We start from the raw sequence: 21,439 nt of genomic DNA, 5'->3' as shown, positions 1-21,439 counted from the left end.
CCAGGTGACACAGGCTCCTGCCTGGCTTGGCTTGATGCCACATCTCCAGAAGCGCAGTCTATCCACAGAGCTTAGTAGCACACTCTGCCATATGCAGGCCTGGAATGGCGTCCTGTCCCTCAGTATCCTATTATACTGTCTGTAGTCCAACTTGAACACACAATCTGCCCAGCCCCAACTGGACTCAACAATGCAGCCTCAAGGTGTGGACACACCTCATTGTTCCCTATGTGGGCAGATTCCTCCCTCCACACACTGGATACATGCGTCAGTAATGCAATTCACCCACTGTCACGTCTGGCAGGGTTTGAGGATCCGGCAGCTGAGATTTGCCCGAGGAGGTAGCAGGCTGTGATTGAATCAGATGAGGGGGCTGGATATAGTTCATTCGCATGGGACACGGAGCAATGAAGAACGTAGGCGAGGTTTGAGTGTCAATGGAAAGTTTTTATTATGTACAGGGCTGAGGTAGAGAACAGAGGCTGAAGCACAATGGTTAAAGACGTGGCTGGAGGTGAAGAACTGCGGACTGTGATTCGAAAGACGAGACTGTAGATGAACTGTGGAACTGTGGATGGTAGTTGAAAACGTGGCTGGAGACCAGGACTGTGGACTGTGGTTTGGAAAACGAGGCTTGAAGATAATAATCTGCAGGCTGTGGTCAGTGGTACAAAGGCGTGGCTGGTGAAGGAGATCTGTGGAGTGTGGCTTGAAAGACGAGGCAGAAGACCCGGGGTCGACTGTGCCCAAAGAGTCTTACTGGACCGGGTTTTCCAGGAGCGCTTCCACAGGCAGTAGCAGGCAAGAAACGGCAGGGCTGCAGCAGCAACAGAAAACCAACCAAGCAGGATCAGGAGGAACCAAGATACAGCAGGAATCCTGGGAGCACAGGCTAAAGCACCTACAACAGGGTTGTAACTTGAAGCACTGGCATCCCTGTCCTAAACCAGCCCCCTTTTATAGGGAGAGCTTCCCCTGGATTGGCTGGAAGAAACAGGAAACAGGGACTATGCTTAAAACTTGGTCTCCAACATGGCGGCGCCCAGTAATGCAGACCTTTTTGCAAAGCCACATTGCTCACTGCCCCTGGTCTCCAGCAAGAGCGACCCGCTGTAGCGGCGTCCCGCCACCACGAGCGGACCCCCTCACCGCCGCTACTGCTGCCCACGGATCCGGCGCAGCAGCCCACCTCCGCTGCTGCCCGCACAACGCCAAGGAAGCCAGACCCGCGGCCCCAGCGTACCGGTAAGACTCCGGACGCTGACACCCTCATACTGCGTGTGTGTGTGTATATATACATATATATATATATATATATATATATATATATATATATATATATATATATTGTTTTATTAGTATATAAACCAGCGGCACTCTAAAATTTGAAAAAATCTTATGTTGCGATAACAAAACGTTCTGATATTTCGGCGCAGTGCTCAATCCTTTATCTGTGTTGTATATTTTTTCACTACAGATGTGGCCACGTTCCTCCATCCCGTGATGCGTACACATGGATGGAGTGACGTGTGCCTGTTATTATGGTGCAGGCATGCATACGCGTGTCATAGTCTTCAATGGTGAGATTGCCGTCTGCAACTAGTGGCAGCACGGCGTACACTGCAGCGATGTGTATGAGCGTGGCTACGTCTGTAAGATGACATGATCACCTGCCCCCAGCTTATACTGTGTTCTGTCCTATGCTTTGTGTACCACTCTCCTCCAGTCTCTATGTAGCATACGTTCTTCTTGTTTGTTTTGTCTTTAATGTTATTGTTTCGACTGTTTGAAAGCTTTATTATATATATATTTATATTTTTCTTTAATTGTGGAATCTTTAACTTGACACAACCAAAGCAAAAATAAACAGACTAAGTTTTTTGGGTTTGAATGGTATCATTGATGATGAGATACTAATACAGGTTGAGTCTCCCTCATCCAAAATGCTTGGGACCAGAGGTATTTTGGATATCGGATTTTTCCGTATTTTGGAATAATTGCATACCATAATGAGATATCATGGTGATGGGACCCAAGTCTAAGCACAGAATGCATTTATGTTACATATACACCCTATACACACAGCCAGAAGATAATTTTAGCCAATATTTTTTATAACTTTGCATTGAACAAAGTGTGTCTACATTCACACAATTCATTTATGTTTCATATACGCCTTATACACACAGCCTGAAGGTCATTTAATACAGTATTATTAATAACTTTGTGTATTAAACAAAGTTTGTGTACATTGAGCAATCAAAAAACAAAGGTTTCACTATCTCACTCTCACGCAAAAAAGTCCGTATTTCGGAATATTTGGATATGGGATACTCAACCTGATACTGATTTATGGTCTTTTTTTTTTTGCAGTACACATATGAAGGGAATGAATCTGGTGACCTGTCTGTTGATTTCTCCATCGTGTGGGACGGACATTTTTATATCGATAAACCAGCCACATTTAAAGGTACAAGGCAGGTGCCCGATCCGTATGCATGACATACATGGCCACATGAACACCAGCTCATAGTACATCTCTCTTCCTCCCAGCGTGGCCTCATGTATACCAGCTCATAGTACATCTCTCTCTTCCTCCCAGCGTGGCCTCATGTATACCAGCTCATAGTACATCTGTCTTCCTCCCAGCGTGGCCTCATGTATACCAGCTCATAGTACATCTCTCTTCCTCCCAGCGTGGCCTCATGTATACCAGCTCATAGTACATCTCTCTTCCTCCCAGCGTGGCCTCGTGTATACCAGCTCATAGTACATCTCTCTTCCTCCCAGCGTGGCCTCGTGTATACCAGCTCATAGTACATCTCTCTCTTCCTCCCAGTGTGGCCTCATGTATACCAGCTCATAGTACATCTTTCTTCCTCCCAGCGTGGCCTCATGTATACCAGCTCATAGTACATCTCTCTTCCTCCCAGCGTGGCCTCATGTATACCAGCTCATAGTGCATCTCTCTCTTCCTCCCAGCGTGGCCACATGAACACCAGCTCATAGTACATCTCTCTTCCTCCCAGCGTGGCCTCATGTATACCAGCTCATAGTGTATCTCTCTTCCTCCCAGCGTGGCCTCATGTATACCAGCTCATAGTACATCTCTCTCTTCCTCCCAGCGTGGCCTCATGTATACCAGCTCATAGTGAACCTCTCTCTTCCTCCCAGCGTGGCCTCATGTATACCAGCTCATAGTACATCTCTCTCTTCCTCCCAGTGTGGCCTCATGTATACCAGCTCATAGTACATCTCTCTCTTCCTCCCAGCGTGGCCTCATGTATACCAGCTCATAGTACATCTCTCTTCCTCCCAGCGTGGCCTCATGTATACCAGCTCATAGTGCACCTCTCTTCCTCCCAGCGTGGCCTCATGTATACCAGCTCATAGTACATCTCCCTCTTCCTCCCAGCGTGGCCTCATGTATACCAGCTCATAGTACATCTCTCTCTTCCTCCCAGTGTGGCCTCATGTATACCAGCTCATAGTGCACCTCTCTCTTCCTCCCAGCGTGGCCTCATGTATACCAGCTCATAGTACATCTCTCTTCCTCCCAGCGTGGCCTCATGTATACCAGCTCATAGTGCACCTCTCTTCCTCCCAGCGTGGCCTCATGTATACCAGCTCATAGTACATCTCCCTCTTCCTCCCAGCGTGGCCTCATGTATACCAGCTCATAGTACATCTCTCTCTTCCTCCCAGTGTGGCCTCATGTATACCAGCTCATAGTACATCTCTCTCTTCCTCCCAGTGTGGCCTCATGTATACCAGCTCATAGTGCACACCTCTCTTCCTCCCAGCGTGGCCTCATGTATACCAGCTCATAGTGCACACCTCTCTTCCTCCCAGCGTGGCCTCATGTATACCAGCTCATAGTACATCTTTCTTCCTCCCAGCGTGGCCTCATGTATACCAGCTCATAGTACATCTCTCTTCCTCCCAGCGTGGCCTCATGTATACCAGCTCATAGTACATCTCTCTTCCTCCCAGTGTGGCCTCATGTATACCAGCTCATAGTGCACCTCTCTCTTCCTCCCAGCGTGGCCTCATGTATACCAGCTCATAGTGAATCTCTCTCTTCCTCCCAGCGTGGCCTCATGTATACCAGCTCATAGTACATCTCTCTTCCTCCCAGCGTGGCCTCATGTATACCAGCTCATAGTACATCTGTCTTCCTCCCAGCGTGGCCTCATGTATACCAGCTCATAGTGCACCTCTCTCTTCCTCCCAGCGTGGCCTCATGTATACCAGCTCATAGTGCACCTCTTTCTTCCTCCCAGCGTGGCCTCATGTATACCAGCTCATAGTACATCTCTCTTCCTCCCAGCGTGGCCTCATGTATACCAGCTCATAGTACATCTCTCTCTTCCTCCCAGCGTGGCCTCATGTATACCAGCTCATAGTACATCTCTATTCCTCCCAGCGTGGCCTCATGTATTCCAGCTCATAGTACATCTCTCTCTTCCTCCCAGCGTGGCCTCATGTATACCAGCTCATAGTGCACCTCTCTCTTCCTCCCAGCGTGGCCTCATGTATACCAGCTCATAGTACATCTCTCTCTTCCTCCCAGCGTGGCCTCATGTATACCAGCTCATAGTACATCTGTCTTCCTCCCAGCGTGGCCTCATGTATACCAGCTCATAGTGCACCTCTCTCTTCCTCCCAGCGTGGCCTCATGTATACCAGCTCATAGTGCACCTCTTTCTTCCTCCCAGCGTGGCCTCATGTATACCAGCTCATAGTACATCTCTCTTCCTCCCAGCGTGGCCTCATGTATACCAGCTCATAGTACATCTCTCTCTTCCTCCCAGCGTGGCCTCATGTATACCAGCTCATAGTACATCTCTATTCCTCCCAGCGTGGCCTCATGTATTCCAGCTCATAGTACATCTCTCTCTTCCTCCCAGCGTGGCCTCATGTATACCAGCTCATAGTGCACCTCTCTCTTCCTCCCAGCGTGGCCTCATGTATACCAGCTCATAGTACATCTCTCTCTTCCTCCCAGCGTGGCCTCATGTATACCAGCTCATAGTACATCTCTCTTCCTCCCAGCGTGGCCTCATGTATACCAGCTCATAGTACATCTCTCTTCCTCCCAGCGTGGCCTCATGTATACCAGCTCATAGTACATCTCTCTTCCTCCCAGTGTGGCCTCATGTATACCAGCTCATAGTGCACCTCTCTCTTCCTCCCAGCGTGGCCTCATGTATACCAGCTCATAGTGAATCTCTCTCTTCCTCCCAGCGTGGCCTCATGTATACCAGCTCATAGTACATCTCTCTCTTCCTCCCAGCGTGGCCTCATGTATACCAGCTCATAGTGCACCTCTCTCTTCCTCCCAGCGTGGCCTCATGTATACCAGCTCATAGTACATCTGTCTCATCCTCCCAGCGTGGCCTCATGTATACCAGCTCATAGTACATCTCTCTCATCCTCCCAGCGTGGCCTCATGTATACCAGCTCATAGTACACCTCTCTCTTCCTCCCAGTGTGGCCTCATGTATACCAGCTCATAGTACATCTCTTTCTTCCTCCCAGCGTGGCCTCATAGTACATCTCTCTTCCTCCCAGCGTGGCCTCATGTATACCAGCTCATAGTGCATCTCTCTCTTCCTCCCAGCGTGACCACATGAACACCAGCTTATAGTGTGTATCTCTTCCTCCCAGCGTGGCCTCATGTATACCAGCTCATAGTACATCTCTCTCTTCCTCCCAGTGTGGCCTCATGTATACCAGCTCATAGTACATCTTTCTTCCTCCCAGCGTGGCCTCATGTATACCAGCTCATAGTACACCCCTCTCTTCCTCCCGGGTGGTCTTCTGTTTGCCGGCGGTCGGGCTCCCGGCGCTCAGTATACCGGCGCCGGGAGCCCGACAGCCGGCATACCGACACTTATTTTCCCTCGTGGGGGTCCACGACCCCCATAGAGGGAGAATAAAATAGTGTGGCGCGCGTAGCGCGCCCGCAAGGGGCTCATTTGCGCTCGCCAAGCTGTCGGTAAGCCGGCGGTCGGGCTCCCGGCGCCGGGATGCTGGTCGCCGGGAGCCCGACCGCCGGCCAGCCGTAGTGAACCCCTTCCTCCCAGTGTGGCCTCATGTATACCAGTTCATAGTACATCTCTCATCCTCCCAGCGTGGCCTCATTTATACCAGCTCATAGTACATCTCTCTCATCCTCCCAGCGTGGCCTCATGTATACCAGCTCATAGTACATCTGTCTTCCTCCCAGTGTGGCCTCATGTATACCAGCTCATAGTACATCTCTCTTCCTCCCAGTGTGGCCTCATGTATACCAGTTCATAGTACATCTCTCTTCCTCCCAGCGTGGCCTCATGTATACCAGCTCATAGTACATCTCTCTCTTCCTCCCAGCGTGGCCTCATGTATACCAGCTCATAGTGCACCTCTCTCATTCTCTCACCGTGGCCTCATGTATACCAGCTCATAATGCACCTCTCTCTTCCTCCCAGCGTGGCCTCATGTATACCAGCTCATAGTACATCTCTCATCCTCCCAGCGTGGCCTCATTTATACCAGCTCATAGTACATCTCTCTCATCCTCCCAGCGTGGCCTCATGTATACCAGCTCATAGTACATCTGTCTTCCTCCCAGCGTGGCCTCATGTATACAAGCTCATAGTGCACCTCTCTCTTCCTCCCAGTGTGGCCTCATGTATACCAGCTCATAGTACACCTCTCTCTTCCTCCCAGCGTGGCCTCATGTATACCAGCTCATAGTGCACCTCTCTCTTCCTCCCAGCGTGGCCTCATGTATACCAGCTCATAGTGAATCTCTCTCTTCCTCCCAGCGTGGCCTCATGCATACCAGCTCATAGTGCATCTCTCTTCCTCCCAGCGTGGCCTCATGTATACCAGCTCATAGTGAATCTCTCTCTTCCTCCCAGTGTGGCCTCATGTATACCAGCTCATAGTACATCTCTCTTCCTCCCAGCGTGGCCTCATGTATACCAGCTCATAGTACATCTCTCTTCCTCCCAGCGTGGCCTCATGTATACCAGCTCATAGTACATCTCTCTTCCTCCCAGCGTGGCCTCATGTATACCAGCTCATAGTGCACCTCTCTCTTCCTCCCAGCGTGGCCTCATGTATACCAGCTCATAGTGCACCTCTCTCTTCCTCCCAGTGTGGCCTCATGTATACCAGCTCATAGTGCACCCCTCTCATCCTCCTAGCGTGGCCTCATGTATACAAGCTCATAGTGAACCTCTCTCTTCCTCACAGCTTTGCTATACAAATGTCACGCTCAGCGGGAGAGCTGCGGTCTCTGTTTGAAGGCAGATCCACGCTTTGAATGCGGCTGGTGTGTATCAGACAGTAAATGCCTCCTCCGCCAGTATTGTGCAAACCCCAAGACCAACTGGATGCATCTCAGCAAAAGGAACACGCGCTGTACCAATCCCCAAATCTATGAGGTCAGTTTTCTATCACAATCTGAGTGTCCTCTTTAAGTGTTCCTATGGTCAGACAAGCAAAGTTAGCGTAGATCCTTAATGTGCCCAAAGTACAGGATACTGTGTGTGAATGAATCTGTAAGAACCCTGTAAGAGTATAAGTGTAATGTATTGTGCTAAAGTTGTGATGGAGGTGGCAGGTTTTTCCCCTGTGCACACCAAAACTCTTGTCTGTAAATGTTCTTTTTATATTTGTATGTTGCGTGACCCCTCTCCCCAGGTGTTTCTCACCTATTTGCCACTTCCGTTCCTTTCTAGATTCATCCACTTACTGGCCCGAGAGAGGGAGGGACCAAAGTGACCATTAGTGGGGCTAACCTTGGCTTGTACTTCCGAGAGGTGTGGGTGCAGGTGGCAGGGGTGCAGTGTGCGTCGGTGCCCTCGCAGTATGTCAGCGCTGAGAGGTAAGTCACACTGAAGGGAATGTTCTATAGGGAATTAGGAGGCATTTGATCATGATGTAGCTTTTGGATGGTAGAATAGGTTAGTATATGAAATGAGTTATAGTGCACCTTTAGCAGGATCATGCAGAAATGAACATATCATAATTCAGGCTTGACCGTGTCCGTTGTGATGGAAACCCATTGTCTGGGTTATTTGGGCACTGCTGTGTTTGGGTGTAGTATGTTAGGTCAGCGGTTAACATGTCAACATTATAGAATGTCTACATAACATAATGATGACCCAGTGGTTACTTACCTGATCACTGTGGCAGTCGCATCACCAGTGTCTTCCCCTGGGTCCTGGCGGTCATGTGACCAGCAGATACAGTGCAGACGTGAGTACCGCCCCCCCATATCCATAATGTCTATATTCTCAAATACCACTGACTCACCACAAAATCTCCTAAACCATAAGGCTGGACACCCAGCGATGTTTAGGGGTGGCAGTTGATGTGGCTCCCCTATTTGAATAATGGACTGCTTTGCAACTGCCACTGGCAAGGAAGTCCAGGAACGGAGCATTGTGTCCTCCCCGCGCTGCGACTTGGTATTGCCGGCACCATGCATTCTTTATAGCCTCGGCTGGGTGGGCTGTCTTAACTCTCCTCTGTGAGGGAGAATTCCCAATAATCATCTCACCCCTTTTGTGGTTGGAATTTTTTTTAAATCTCTTATAAGTGGGTGCCTACGTCACAAAAGCAAGCTACGGTCTAAATCTGATGTTCCTAGTCCTCATTGTTCAGGAGATTTAGTGATAAGTCAGTGGTATTTGCCTCTTTTTTTATATATATTTTATATATATTTTTCTGAAGAAAAAACCTTGTAATGCCGTGAGTAAAATTCCTAACTACATAGCAAATTTACTTGGCGCAGTCGCACTGCGGACATTGCGCATGCGCAATTAGCGGAAAATCGCAGCGATGCGAACAAAATTACCAAGCGAACAACTCGGAATGACCACCCGTGTGTACACACCCTTAGTTGTTTTGGTCCTTTCGTCCACAAGGCAAGGCCAAGGGTCATATCTCAGTCAAGGAACCAAATGTAATATAATGAGAGATTTGGTAAGGTTTTGCATTTTTTTTTTTTTTTTAAACTGGCAATCTTTTACACAGCAAGATCAACCTGGTTTTGCAGTGTAAATGATTGCTACTTTAAAAAAACCCTGAAAAACCTTACCAAATCTTACTTTCTGGAACTCTCACTCTATTACATTTGGCCCAAGGCCTCCAAATCCAAAACCCGGACAACTAGATGTCCCACTACCAACCCAGAGGATAAACGGTCAGCTTGACGGTGGGAAGCAGACTTCTTCAGTTCACCCACGCATGGTGTCAGATCACAACAGACGCCTGGGTCCGAGAAGTTTCTCATGGGTACGCTCTCATTCCTGAAGCGACCCTGTGACAGGACGATACCGTACGGAAGCACTCGCAGCTTCCGCGTCCCGTTGACTGCACACAGAATGGAAGGTCAAGCCGCACGAGGCCTGACCACATAGGGGATTCCCGCTTACCGTCAGTAACCGCCTGTTACTGACTCCACCCACTGCGCTGTGGGCGGGTTCTCGCTGCCACCACCAAACTCCTAACCTGCCGTGGCGTTTGGAACCACGGTTCTGCTCTGTATGTGCCGACGCACTGCTTTACCACACCTGTGTGGTGTCGACGAATCCCCACTAGCCACTTGCTAGGCCTCTACCGGTAGCTGGCGGAAGGCGGAGCTTGGAGACGTCAGGTGCTTCCCTGGACAGCCGGAGAACGGGGCTAGGTTTGGCCTAACCCTGTTGGTCACAAGATGAAGCAGTCTTCTTGAGGCAAAGGTGTTTATTGCTCAAATAACCTTTAAAAAGGCTCCTCCCTATTGCTAGGGGCAACAGCATACAATCAAGATCTTTTCAGCAGAAGAAGATGTTACAATACACAATCCTATGGGCCAACTGCCCTTCTTTTATCCCTCTCCAAGACCCCTTACCACAGGGGGTAAGCCCGCCCTGTGGTGCACAACCAATCAATGTTTACCCATGAGCTGTGCATGCTCTGGTCTCATGCACACCCAACATTGGTCCCTATGGACAGTGGGGAGTGGTCGGTCTCCTTGGACTCTCCCATCTGGGAGAGCAGGGTACTCCCACGGTGCCGTTCAGTCTGGCTGGGGGGAGGTTTTCCCTCCTAAACTGACTTCCAGAAACCTGCCCGGGACCCCTCTCACTGCCTGCAGCCTGGATTTGGGCTCCAGAGCTGGGCAGCCTGGCTCCCCGGTCCAGGTCTCTGGTCCACTACGGCTGATCTCCATGGAGCTCCAAGAAACCACTCAGCTTGTTTTATAGCTAAGCTGCTTCTCTTTCTCCCTGTGCCCATTGGAACTGTGAGGCTGGATGGGAAAGCATTCCGTTTTTAGGGAAAAGGTCTGGGAGAATCCATCAGCCTGCACAGCCATGGATTCCCCCCTCCTGGGACACACAATCAAGTAAGTGCAATTTCTCTTTAAATACATTACATTTTAAATCACACTGTACATTTCCCTGTAACTATACACTGAGCCTGTGCCCTGCACAGACTCTACATACTCAGGCACTGCAGTGCCTTCCCTAGCCCTGCAGCCTGGCTGCTAGGGCTCTCTGTGTGCTGGAGGTATGGGGCTGGCTTCCCCCACCCTCCAGCCTGTCTGCCTGCCACTGGGGTCCAGGGAGCTGGCTCCCCCTGTCCCCCCAGTGTGGCACTACCTTTGTGGCCTCGCCGCACGCAGCGGCGCACCCCCCTGTACCTAAGTCCGGCGGCCCGGGACACTTGTCCCGGCCGCCGTGACCCTGGCTTGTTTCAGCGCTGAGGCGCCGGGAGCGTAGCTCCCGGACCCCAGCGCTCACCATCCTGCTGGGCAGCCTACTTTCACCCACGCCGCTAGGGAGCCGGCTAGCCCGGTCCCCCATGAGCGGCGCCTGTCTGGTAGCCTCGCTGCAGCGTCCGGCGGGGAGCCGAGCTGCAGCGCACCCCCCTCGCCGGCTAGCAGCCCGGGACGTCCGTCCCGGCTGCTGCGGCTGGCCACCCGTGCTGGGCTGAGGCGCTGGGAGCAGAGCTCCCGGCCCCCAGCGGCGGCTCTCACATAGAGCACTGCAGCGGGAGCCGAGCTCCCAGCCGCAGCGCTCACCCTTCTCCCCGGCGCGCACACTCCAGTGCGCCCGGGGCTACACTGACCGCTGCCGGGAGCGGAGCTCCCGGACTCCGGCGGTCAGCGGCTGCCTCCTCTCCCCCGGCGCGCACACTCTGCTGAGCGCGCCGGGGGCTGTCCTCCCTGCCGTGGTCTCCGGAGAGGTCCGGGACCACGGCACAACCATAAAATACATTGTTTTTAAACATTTTAGAAACATGGCGCCTAGCGCCCATTACTTTTTAAATATGGCGCCAAGCGCCCATTGTCCTGTAGAATGGCGCCGGGCACTAGGGGTTAACCCCTTCAGTGCCGCCAGCGGCCATTCTCCTCGTGGCTGGGGTCCCTCCGGCCACAGACCCCCAGACGGTTCTTTCCTACCACTCTACCAACAGACCCTGGAGAAGCTCAGGCACTTAAGGGTGGTGGTGGTGGTGTTACTAGTCGGGAGTCATTATCCCAGTCCCCTCCCCTTGTCTCAACAGGGCCAGGGTTTCTGTTCTGCACTCTCTTTTTTTTGTTGGTTCAGAGTCTATATGGGTCCTATTGTCCCATTCTGAATTTAAAGTTGTTGAACAAAAATCTAAAGGTTCACAAGGTCTGCATGGAAACCTTCTACTCCATTGTCCTAGCTATGCAGTCTTTGTATTATATGATCTCCATGGATATCCAGGATGCGTACCTACATGTACCCATAGCACCTGGTCATCAGCAACTTGTCCGATTTGCTGTTCTGTGTCAGCATTTCCAATTTCAGGCCTTACCCTTCGGCCTGTTCACAGCTCCCTGGGTGTTAACCAAGCTCATGGTGGTGATGGCGGCCCATCTCCAGTGACAGGGAATTCGAATACTCCCTCACCTGGGCGACCTCATCCTTCTGGCGCAATCCCAGGAGGTCTTGCACCATCACTTACAGGTGACATTGTCATTCCTGCAGAATCACGGATGGATGATCAGTTGGGCCAAATCCTCACTCATCCAGTCTCAAAGGATGCTCCACCTCGGTGCACTTCTGGATGCCCGCTTCCAACGCATCATCCTTCCTCAGGACAAGGTGGCAGCAGTACAGTTGCGTATCCGCAATCTCCTTCACTTTCAACGAGTTCACCTTCGATACATGGTGTCCACCTTCGACATGGTGGAATACGCCCAGTTTCACTCAAAGCCTCTACAGCACTTGATACTCTCCAGATGGAATGGTCTACCACAGCAGATCAAATTTCTAACTTCGATATTACCACATTATGTTTGGGTGTCCCTTTCGTGGTGGCTTTACACATCCAATATGACCAAGGGACGTCCATTCTGGATCTCTCACTGGACGCTTCTCACCAGGGATGCCAGTCTCGGGGTGGGGAGCAGGCTCCTACAGTGGTAAGCTTGTTTTTAAGAGGGGGAGGCTGAACTGCACACCCTAACACTAAAGGTAATGAGAGGTGCAACCATGCTGAGATTTGTAATGCAAAGCACACACAAAAATAGGAAAGTGCAGGTGCACACTACAAACATTACTAAGCGACTAATTATAATAGATTCTGGAGTTTATCAGAGTAAAATTGAGGTTCTTTGCATAATTTTGGGCAAAAATATGGGCCTACGCACCACATTCAGGTGACCTCATCAGGTAGGTCCCTAACATTCTTAAGGTTGAAGTACAGGGCATGGGATCCCCCAGGACAGCCCAACCAAACCATCCCAAGGCACCACACTAGTGAGAGATAGCAAGTAAAGCATTAGAAGGAGTTATAAGAAGCAGCAGGTGCTATGTGTTAGGAGTGATGTAAAGCATTAGACAGAGTTATAAGAAACAGCAGGTGCTATGTGTTAGGAGTGATGTAAAGCATTAGAAGGAGTTATAAGAAGCAGCAGGTGCTGTGTGTTAGAAGGAGTTATAAGAGGCAGCAGGTGCTATGTGTTAGGAGTGATGTAAAGCGTTAGAAGGAGTTATAAGAAGCAGCAGGTGCTGTGTGTTGGGAGTGATGTAAAGCATTAGAAGGAGTTATAAGAAGCAGCAGGTGCTGTGTGTTGGGAGTGATGTAAAGCATTAGAAGGAGTTATAAGAAGCAGCAGGTGCTGTGTGTTGGGAGTGATGTAAAGCATTAGAAGGAGTTATAAGAAGCAGCAGGTGCTAACGCTTTACATCACTCCTAACACATAGCACCTGCTGCCTCTTATAAAACTCCTTCTATGTGTTAGGAGTGATGTAAAGCGTTAGCACCTGCTGCTTCTTATAACTCCTTCTAATGCTTTACATCACTCCCAACACACAGCACCTGCTGCTTCTTATAACTCCTTCTAATGCTTTACATCACTCCCAACACACAGCACCTGCTGCTTCTTATAACTCCTTCTAACGCTTTACATCACTCCTAACACATAGCACCTGCTGCTTCTTATAACTACTTCTATGTGTTAGGAGTGATGTAAAGCATTAGAAGGAGTTATAAGAGGCAGCAGGTGCTGTGTGTTAGGAGTGATGTAAAGCGTTAGAAGGAGTTATAAGAGGCAGCAGGTGCTATGTGTAAGGAGTGATGTAAAGCGTTAGAAGGAGTTATAAGAGGCAGCAGGTGCTGTGTGTTAGGAGTGATGTAAAGCGTTAGAAGGAGTTATAAGAGGCAGCAGGTGCTATGTGTTAGGAGTGATGTAAAGCGTTAGCACCTGCTGCTTCTTATAACTCCTAATGCTTTACATCACTCCTAATACACAGCACCTGCTGCCTCTTATAACTCATTCTAACGCTTTACATCACTCCTAACATACAGCACCTGCTGCTTCTTATAACTCCTTCTAATGCTTTACATCACTCCCAACACACAGCACCTGCTGCTTCTTATAACTCCTAATGCTTTACATCACTCCTAACACACAGCACCTGCTGCCTCTTATAACTCCTTCTAACGCTTTACATCACTCCTAACACATAGCACCTGCTGCTTCTTATAACTACTTCTATGTGTTAGGAGTGATGTAAAGCGTTAGAAGGAGTTATAGGAAGCAGCAGGTGCTATGTGTTAGGAGTGATGTAAAGCATTAGAAGGAGTTATAGGAAGCAGCAGGTGCTGTGTGTTAGGAGTGATGTAAAGCGTTAGAAGGAGTTATAGGAAGCAGCAGGTGCTATGTGTTAGGAGTGAAGTAAAGCGTTAGAAGGAGTTATAGGAAGCAGCAGGTGCTGTGTGTTAGGAGTGATGTAAAGCAAAGCGTTAGAAGGAGTTATAGGAAGCAGCAGGTGCTATGTGTTAGGAGTGATGTAAAGCGTTAGAAGGAGTTATAAGAAGCAGCAGGTGCTATGTGTTAGGAGTGATGTAAAGCGTTAGAAGGAGTTATAAGAAGCAGCAGGTGCTATGTGTTAGGAGTGATGTAAAGCATTAGAAGGAGTTATAAGAAGCAGCAGGTGCTGTGTGTTAGGAGTGATGTAAAGCGTTAGAAGGAGTTATAGGAAGCAGCAGGTGCTATGTGTTAGGAGTGATGTAAAGCGTTAGAAGGAGTTATAGGAAGTTATAGGAAGCAGCAGGTGCTATGTGTTAGGAGTGATGTAAAGCATTAGAAGGAGTTATAGGAAGTTATAGGAAGCAGCAGGTGCTATGTGTTAGGAGTGATGTAAAGCATTAGAAGGAGTTATAGGAAGTTATAGGAAGCAGCAGGTGCTATGTGTTAGGAGTGATGTAAAGCATTAGAAGGAGTTATAGGAAGCAGCAGGTGCTATGTGTTAGGAGTGATGTAAAGCGTTAGCACCTGCTGCTTCCTATAACTCCTAACGCTTTACATCACTCCTAACACATAGCACCTGCTGCTTCCTATAACTCCTTCTAATGCTTTACATCACTCCTAACACATAGCACCTGCTGCTTCCTATAACTTCCTATAACTCCTTCTAATGCTTTACATCACTCCTAACACATAGCACCTGCTGCTTCCTATAACTCCTTCTATGTGTTAGGAGTGATGTAAAGCGTTAGAAGGAGTTATAGGAAGCAGCAGGTGCTAACGCTTTACATCACTCCTAACACACAGCACCTGCTGCTTCCTATAACTCCTTCTAACGCTTTACATCACTCCCTACACATAGCACCTGCTGCTTCCTATAACTCCTTCTATGTGTAGGGAGTGATGTAAAGCATTAGGAGTTATAGGAAGCAGCAGGTGCTGTGTGTAGGGAGTGATGTAAAGCATTAGAAGGAGTTATAGGAAGCAGCAGGTGCTGTGTGTTAGGAGTGATGTGAAGCATTAGAAGGAGTTATAGGAAGCAGCAGGTGCTGTGTGTTAGGAGTGATGTAAAGCATTAGAAGGAGTTATAGGAAGCAGCAGGTGCTGTGTGTAGGGAGTGATGTAAAGCATTAGAAGGAGTTATAGGAAGCAGCAGGTGCTATGTGTTAGGAGTGATGTAAAGCATTAGAAGGAGTTATAGGAAGCAGCAGGTGCTGTGTGTTAGGAGTGATGTAAAGCATTAGAAGGAGTTATAGGAAGCAGCAGGTGCTGTGTGTAGGGAGTGATGTAAAGCGTTAGAAGGAGTTATAGGAAGCAGCAGGTGCTGTGTGTTAGGAGTGATGTAAAGCATTAGAAGGAGTTATAGGAAGCAGCAGGTGCTGTGTGTAGGGAGTGATGTAAAGCATTAGAAGGAGTTATAGGAAGCAGCAGGTGCTGTGTGTTAGGAGTGATGTAAAGCGTTAGCACCTGCTGCTTCCTATAACTCCTTCTAACGCTTTACATCACTCCTAACACATAGCACCTGCTGCTTCCTATAACTCCTTCTAATGCTTTACATCACTCCTAACACACAGCACCTGCTGCTTCCTATAACTCCTTCTAACGCTTTACATCACTCCCTACACACAGCACCTGCTGCTTCCTATAACTCCTTAATGCTTTACATCACTCCTAACACACAGCACCTGCTGCTTCTTATAACTCCTTCTAATGCTTTACATCACTCCTAACACAGCACCTGCTGCTTCCTAATACTCCTTCTAACGCTTTACATCACTCCCTACACACAGCACCTGCTGCTTCCTATAACTCCTTTAATGCTTTACATCACTCCTAACACACAGCACCTGCTGCTTCTTATAACTCCTTCTAATGCTTTACATCACTCCTAACACATAGCACCTGCTGCTTCCTATAACTCCTTCTAACGCTTTACATCACTCCTAACACACAGCACCTGCTGCATCCTATAACTCCTTCTAACGCTTTACATCACTCCTAACACATAGCACCTGCTGCTTCCTATAACTCCTTCTAATGCTTTACATCACTCCTAACACATAGCACCTGCTGCTTCCTATAACTTCCTATAACTCCTTCTAATGCTTTACATCACTCCTAACACATAGCACCTGCTGCTTCCTATAACTCCTTCTATGTGTTAGGAGTGATGTAAAGCGTTAGAAGGAGTTATAGGAAGCAGCAGGTGCTAACGCTTTACATCACTCCTAACACATAGCACCTGCTGCTTCCTATAACTCCTTCTATGTGTTAGGAGTGATGTAAAGCGTTAGAAGGAGTTATAGGATGCAGCAGGTGCTGTGTGTTAGGAGTGATGTAAAGCGTTAGAAGGAGTTATAGGATGCAGCAGGTGCTGTGTGTTAGGAGTGATGTAAAGCGTTAGAAGGAGTTATAAGAAGCAGCAGGTGCTATGTGTTAGGAGTGATGTAAAGCGTTAGAAGGAGTTATAAGAAGCAGCAGGTGCTGTGTGTTAGGAGTGATGTAAAGCGTTAGAAGGAGTTATAAGAAGCAGCAGGTGCTGTGTGTTGGGAGTGATGTAAAGCGTTAGAAGGAGTTATAGGAAGCAGCAGGTGCTGTGTGTAGGGAGTGATGTAAAGCATTAGAAGGAGTTATAGGAAGCAGCAGGTGCTGTGTGTTAGGAGTGATGTAAAGCGTTAGAAGGAGTTATAAGAAGCAGCAGGTGCTATGTGTTAGGAGTGATGTAAAGCGTTAGAAGGAGTTATAGGAAGCAGCAGGTGCTGTGTGTAGGGAGTGATGTAAAGCGTTAGAAGGAGTTATAGGAAGCAGCAGGTGCTGTGTGTAGGGAGTGATGTAAAGCATTAGAAGGAGTTATAGGAAGCAGCAGGTGCTGTGTGTTAGGAGTGATGTAAAGCGTTAGAAGGAGTTATAAGAAGCAGCAGGTGCTATGTGTTAGGAGTGATGTAAAGCGTTAGAAGGAGTTATAGGAAGCAGCAGGTGCTGTGTGTAGGGAGTGATGTAAAGCGTTAGAAGGAGTTATAGGAAGCAGCAGGTGCTGTGTGTAGGGAGTGATGTAAAGCGTTAGAAGGAGTTATAGGAAGCAGCAGGTGCTGTGTGTAGGGAGTGATGTAAACACTAGTGTATAGTGTCCTTCTTTAGACCACTACCAAACAGTATCCAGATGCTAGATAGACATGACTAAGGACGACAGTCATTAGGTCGACCACTATTGGTCGACATGGCAAATAGATTGACACATGAAAAGGTCAATATAAGTTATTAAAAAAGTTTTAATTTTCAGTGTTTTCATCCTTTACCATCCACATGGACTACGATTAGGAATAGTAACGCAGCACGGCGAGCGAAGTGATCCATGCAAGGGGACACTGTGCACTAATTGGTGTTCCTGGTCACTTTACGGGGTAAATGACACAAAAAAAACCTCATGACGACCTTTTCCGTGTCTACCCTTTTTTTGGTTATGTTGACCTTTTTTTGCCATGTCGACCAATTAGCTGTTGACCTTTTGGTGTCGACCTAAAGACTGTCTACCTTTCTCAGGTCAACCCTATGATCCATAAACTACCAAATTTAGAAGGTATGCCACCTAGTGGCAGCTTTTAATTCCTACAAAAACAGAACGTCAAAATAAACTGAGAAGTTATCCAGCTCCGAGCATTCCAGGGATTTCTGTAAAATAATTATGTTCAAAGATAGCAGAGCAGGTAGGAAACATAAATCCCAGGAAAGTAATGTTCAGGGCGTTGTATTGCAATTTGTGGATGAGTATTGCCTTCTTCAGAAAGAGTTGTACCGTTGCCATGCAATTGGAGTCAATATTCACGTCGTCTCTTGATTTTGATAAAAGTTCTGGTTATTATTGATTTTTACACTGTAAAAAAGGAAATAAAAATAAAGCAAGTTATAAAATATTAATTTAATATGTATTATATAAAGAAATATAGAATAAAATGAATCCACATACCAGATTTACTGTAGGTAACTATCATTACAATAAACTCTTGTGTCTGCAATGAAAATGAAATCCGCTTGTGTTTACAAATACTATGGTCAATTGTGTATCGTGCGTATGAAGTAACGTCTTCTTTCCAATCATGATGATCATTTTAGGGAGCAATTAAAGTTAGTATTCGTTTAGACTGAGAAATATAAGTAAATATACTATCCACACTAACCGAAAAATACAAAAAAGTGTTGCCCATTGTCACGTCAACCTTCTGTACCACACCCATATTACTCTAGCGTGCAAACGTCTTTGGCCAAAGCTTATTTTTCCATTTGTAGAAGCTCGTCCCCTCGCAGGTTCACTGCGCTCGCCACACTCCGGGGACGGTGCCTCGCTCCTTACTAAAGGTTATGATGTCGGGCACGGTGCCTCGCTCCTTACTAAAGGTTATGATGTCAGGCACGGTGCCTCGCTCCTTACTAAAGGTTATGATGTCTGGCACGGTGCCTCGCTCCTTACTAAAGGTTATGATGTCGGGCACGGTGCTCGCTCCTTACTAAAGGTTATGATGTAGGGCACGGTGCCTCGCTCCTTACTAAAGGTTATGATGTCTGGCACGGTGCCTCGCTCCTTACTAAAGGTTATGATGTCTGGCACGGTGCCTCGCTCCTTACTAAAGGTTATGATGTCTGGCATGGTGACTGGCTTCTTACTAAAGGTTATGATGTCGGGCACGGTGCCTCGCTCCTTACTACATGGTATGATGTCGGGCACGGTGCGTCGCTCCTTACTGAAGGTTATGATGTCTGGCACGGTGCCTTGCTCCTTACTAAAGGTTATGATGTCGGGCACGGTGCCTCGCTCCTTACTAAAGGTTATGATGTCGGGCACGGTGCCTCGCTCCTTACTGAAGGTTATGATGTCTGGCACGGTGCCTTGCTCCTTACTAAAGGTTATGATGTCTGGCACGGTGCCTCGCTCCTTACTAAAGGTTATGATGTCTGGCACGGTGCCTCGCTCCTTACTAAAGGTTATGATGTCTGGCACGGTGCCTTGCTCCTTACTAAAGGTTATGATGTCTGGCACGGTGCCTCGCTCCTTACTAAAGGTTATGATGTCTGGCACGGTGCCTCGCTCCTTACTAAAGGTTATAATGTCGGGCACGGTGCCTCGCTCCTTACTAAAGGTTATGATGTCTGGCACGGTGCCTTGCTCCTTACTAAAGGTTATGATGTCGGGCACGGTGCGTCGCTCCTTACTAAAGGTTATGATGTCGGGCACGGTGCCTCGCTCCTTACTAAAGGTTATGATGTCGGGCACGGTGCGTCGCTCCTTACTAAAGGTTATGATGTCTGGCACGGTGCTTCGCTCCTTACTAAAGGTTATGATGTCGGGCACGGTGCCTCGCTCCTTACTAAAGGTTATGATGTCGGGCACGGTGCCTTGCTCCTTACTAAAGGTTATGATGTCTGGCACGGTGCCTCGCTCCTTACTAAAGGTTATGATGTCGGGCACGGTGCCTCGCTCCTTACTAAAGGTTATGATGTCGGGCACGGTGCCTCGCTCCTTACTAAAGGTTATGATGTCTGGCACGGTGCCTCGCTCCTTACTAAAGGTTATGATGTCGGGCACGGTGCCTCGCTCCTTACTAAAGGTTATGATGTCGGGCATGGTGCCTCGCTCCTTACTAAAGGTTATGATGTCGGGCACGGTGCCTCACTCCTTACTAAAGGTTATGATGTCGGGCACGGTGCGTCGCTCCTTACTAAAGGTTATGATGTCGGGCGCGGTGCCTCGCTCCTTACTAAAGGTTATGATGTCGGGCACGGTGCCTCGCTCCTTACTAAAGGTTATGATGTCTGGCACGGTGCCTCGCTCCTTACTAAAGGTTATGATGGGCGCGGTGCCTCGCTCCTTACTAAAGGTTATGATGTCGGGCGCGGTGCCTCGCTCCTTAGTTAGGGTTATGATGTGTGACATGGACAGTCAAGGAAGGAAAAATTCCCAAAACATAGCAAGACCCATAGAAATGTGCCGACCGTTGTCATGTCGACCTTTTGTGATTGTGGGTGTTGTGTATGTTGACGATATGGGGCTATAGGTTATTATTGCTGTTGCCTGTAATCACATTTTTGCTCCCCCCCCCCCCCCTCAGGATAGTGTGTGAGATGGAGGAGTCGCTGGTTCCTAACCCCGCCCCTGGCGTTGTAGAGCTGTGCATTGGAGACTGCAGCGCAGAGTACAGGACTCAGTCTGACCAGCTGTACACTTTTGTGGTAAGATGGGAAAGTTGGGGAATTTGTATTTAATCTGTAGTCTCTGGTAAAATACAGAAATAACTATAACTCACTATTCCTTTCAGACTCCCAGTTTTTATGAAGTGAGCCCCATGAGGGGCCCGGCGTCTGGCGGTACGCGACTCACTATCAGTGGGCGGAACCTGGATGCCGGCAGCGCAGTGTCTGTACTTGTCAGAGGATCAGATTGTCGCTTTGTGAAGTTGGTGCTTTTTTTATGCGTTGTAAAATTACCTGGAGCCATTTGTTGGAATATCGCCCTAACGTGAAACGTTGTCTTATCCGTATCTAACAGGAGAAATGTGCATGAAATCATTTGCATATCGCCAGACTCCTCCCAGGGTCCCAGCTCTGCAGATATTACTGTGAGGATTGACAAGGCCAGTGTACGGAACCCGGCAGTGAGATACATATACACAGAGGATCCCAGCGTCTCTCGCCTGGAGCCAGCCTGGAGTATCTATAAGTGAGTAATGGGAGGAATGGAGAGCCATGGGCTGTTTCTCTGGGCCAATAACAAGTCTGATGGACGTTTCCTCCTCTTTCCTCTGGACAGTGGCAGCACTTCAATCACTGTGACCGGCACACATTTACTCACCATTCAGGAACCTCGGGTTCGGGCCAAGTATTCCGGCATAGAGACGGTCAATGTGAGTTCCTATGGGAGATTTCTTTCCAGAGATGCAAAAAGCAAATGTACACGTTTACTGTATGTATGTTTGTCACGTATTCCAAGATGGCCTCCGTGGTGCCCAGCAGGTTAATGGTCGGAGCTACATCACAAGATGCAACAGCTGTATAGTTGGTGTTCTAGGTTAGCTTCCAGGCTGCAAGGCTGTGTAAGGGTGGAACGCCAGTCACTGTTGGGGACTAGGGGATCTACTCATCACTTCATTTATACAGAAGCCGCTAAAATGTCACATTTTC

General features: G+C 48.5%; 1 protein-coding gene across 1 annotated transcript in view; it reads left to right on the top strand.

Moving 5' to 3' along the window:
* PLXNA3 (plexin A3) overlaps window positions 1–21,439 on the top strand; it is a 511,209-nt gene that overhangs the window by 381,145 nt on the left and 108,625 nt on the right. The window contains exons 11-17 of the mRNA XM_063950477.1: window positions 2,374–2,470; window positions 7,246–7,436; window positions 7,734–7,879; window positions 20,371–20,491; window positions 20,578–20,714; window positions 20,808–20,978; window positions 21,069–21,162. Coding sequence (XP_063806547.1) covers window positions 2,374–2,470; window positions 7,246–7,436; window positions 7,734–7,879; window positions 20,371–20,491; window positions 20,578–20,714; window positions 20,808–20,978; window positions 21,069–21,162 — 957 coding nt within the window. The remainder of the gene's footprint in view (window positions 1–2,373; window positions 2,471–7,245; window positions 7,437–7,733; window positions 7,880–20,370; window positions 20,492–20,577; window positions 20,715–20,807; window positions 20,979–21,068; window positions 21,163–21,439) is intronic.

Source organism: Pseudophryne corroboree, assembly GCF_028390025.1.
Source record: "Pseudophryne corroboree isolate aPseCor3 chromosome 8 unlocalized genomic scaffold, aPseCor3.hap2 SUPER_8_unloc_5, whole genome shotgun sequence".
Taxonomy (NCBI): domain Eukaryota; kingdom Metazoa; phylum Chordata; class Amphibia; order Anura; family Myobatrachidae; genus Pseudophryne; species Pseudophryne corroboree.
The sequence above is the reverse complement of the archived record's forward strand: the minus strand, read 5'-3'. Positions and strand labels throughout refer to the sequence as shown.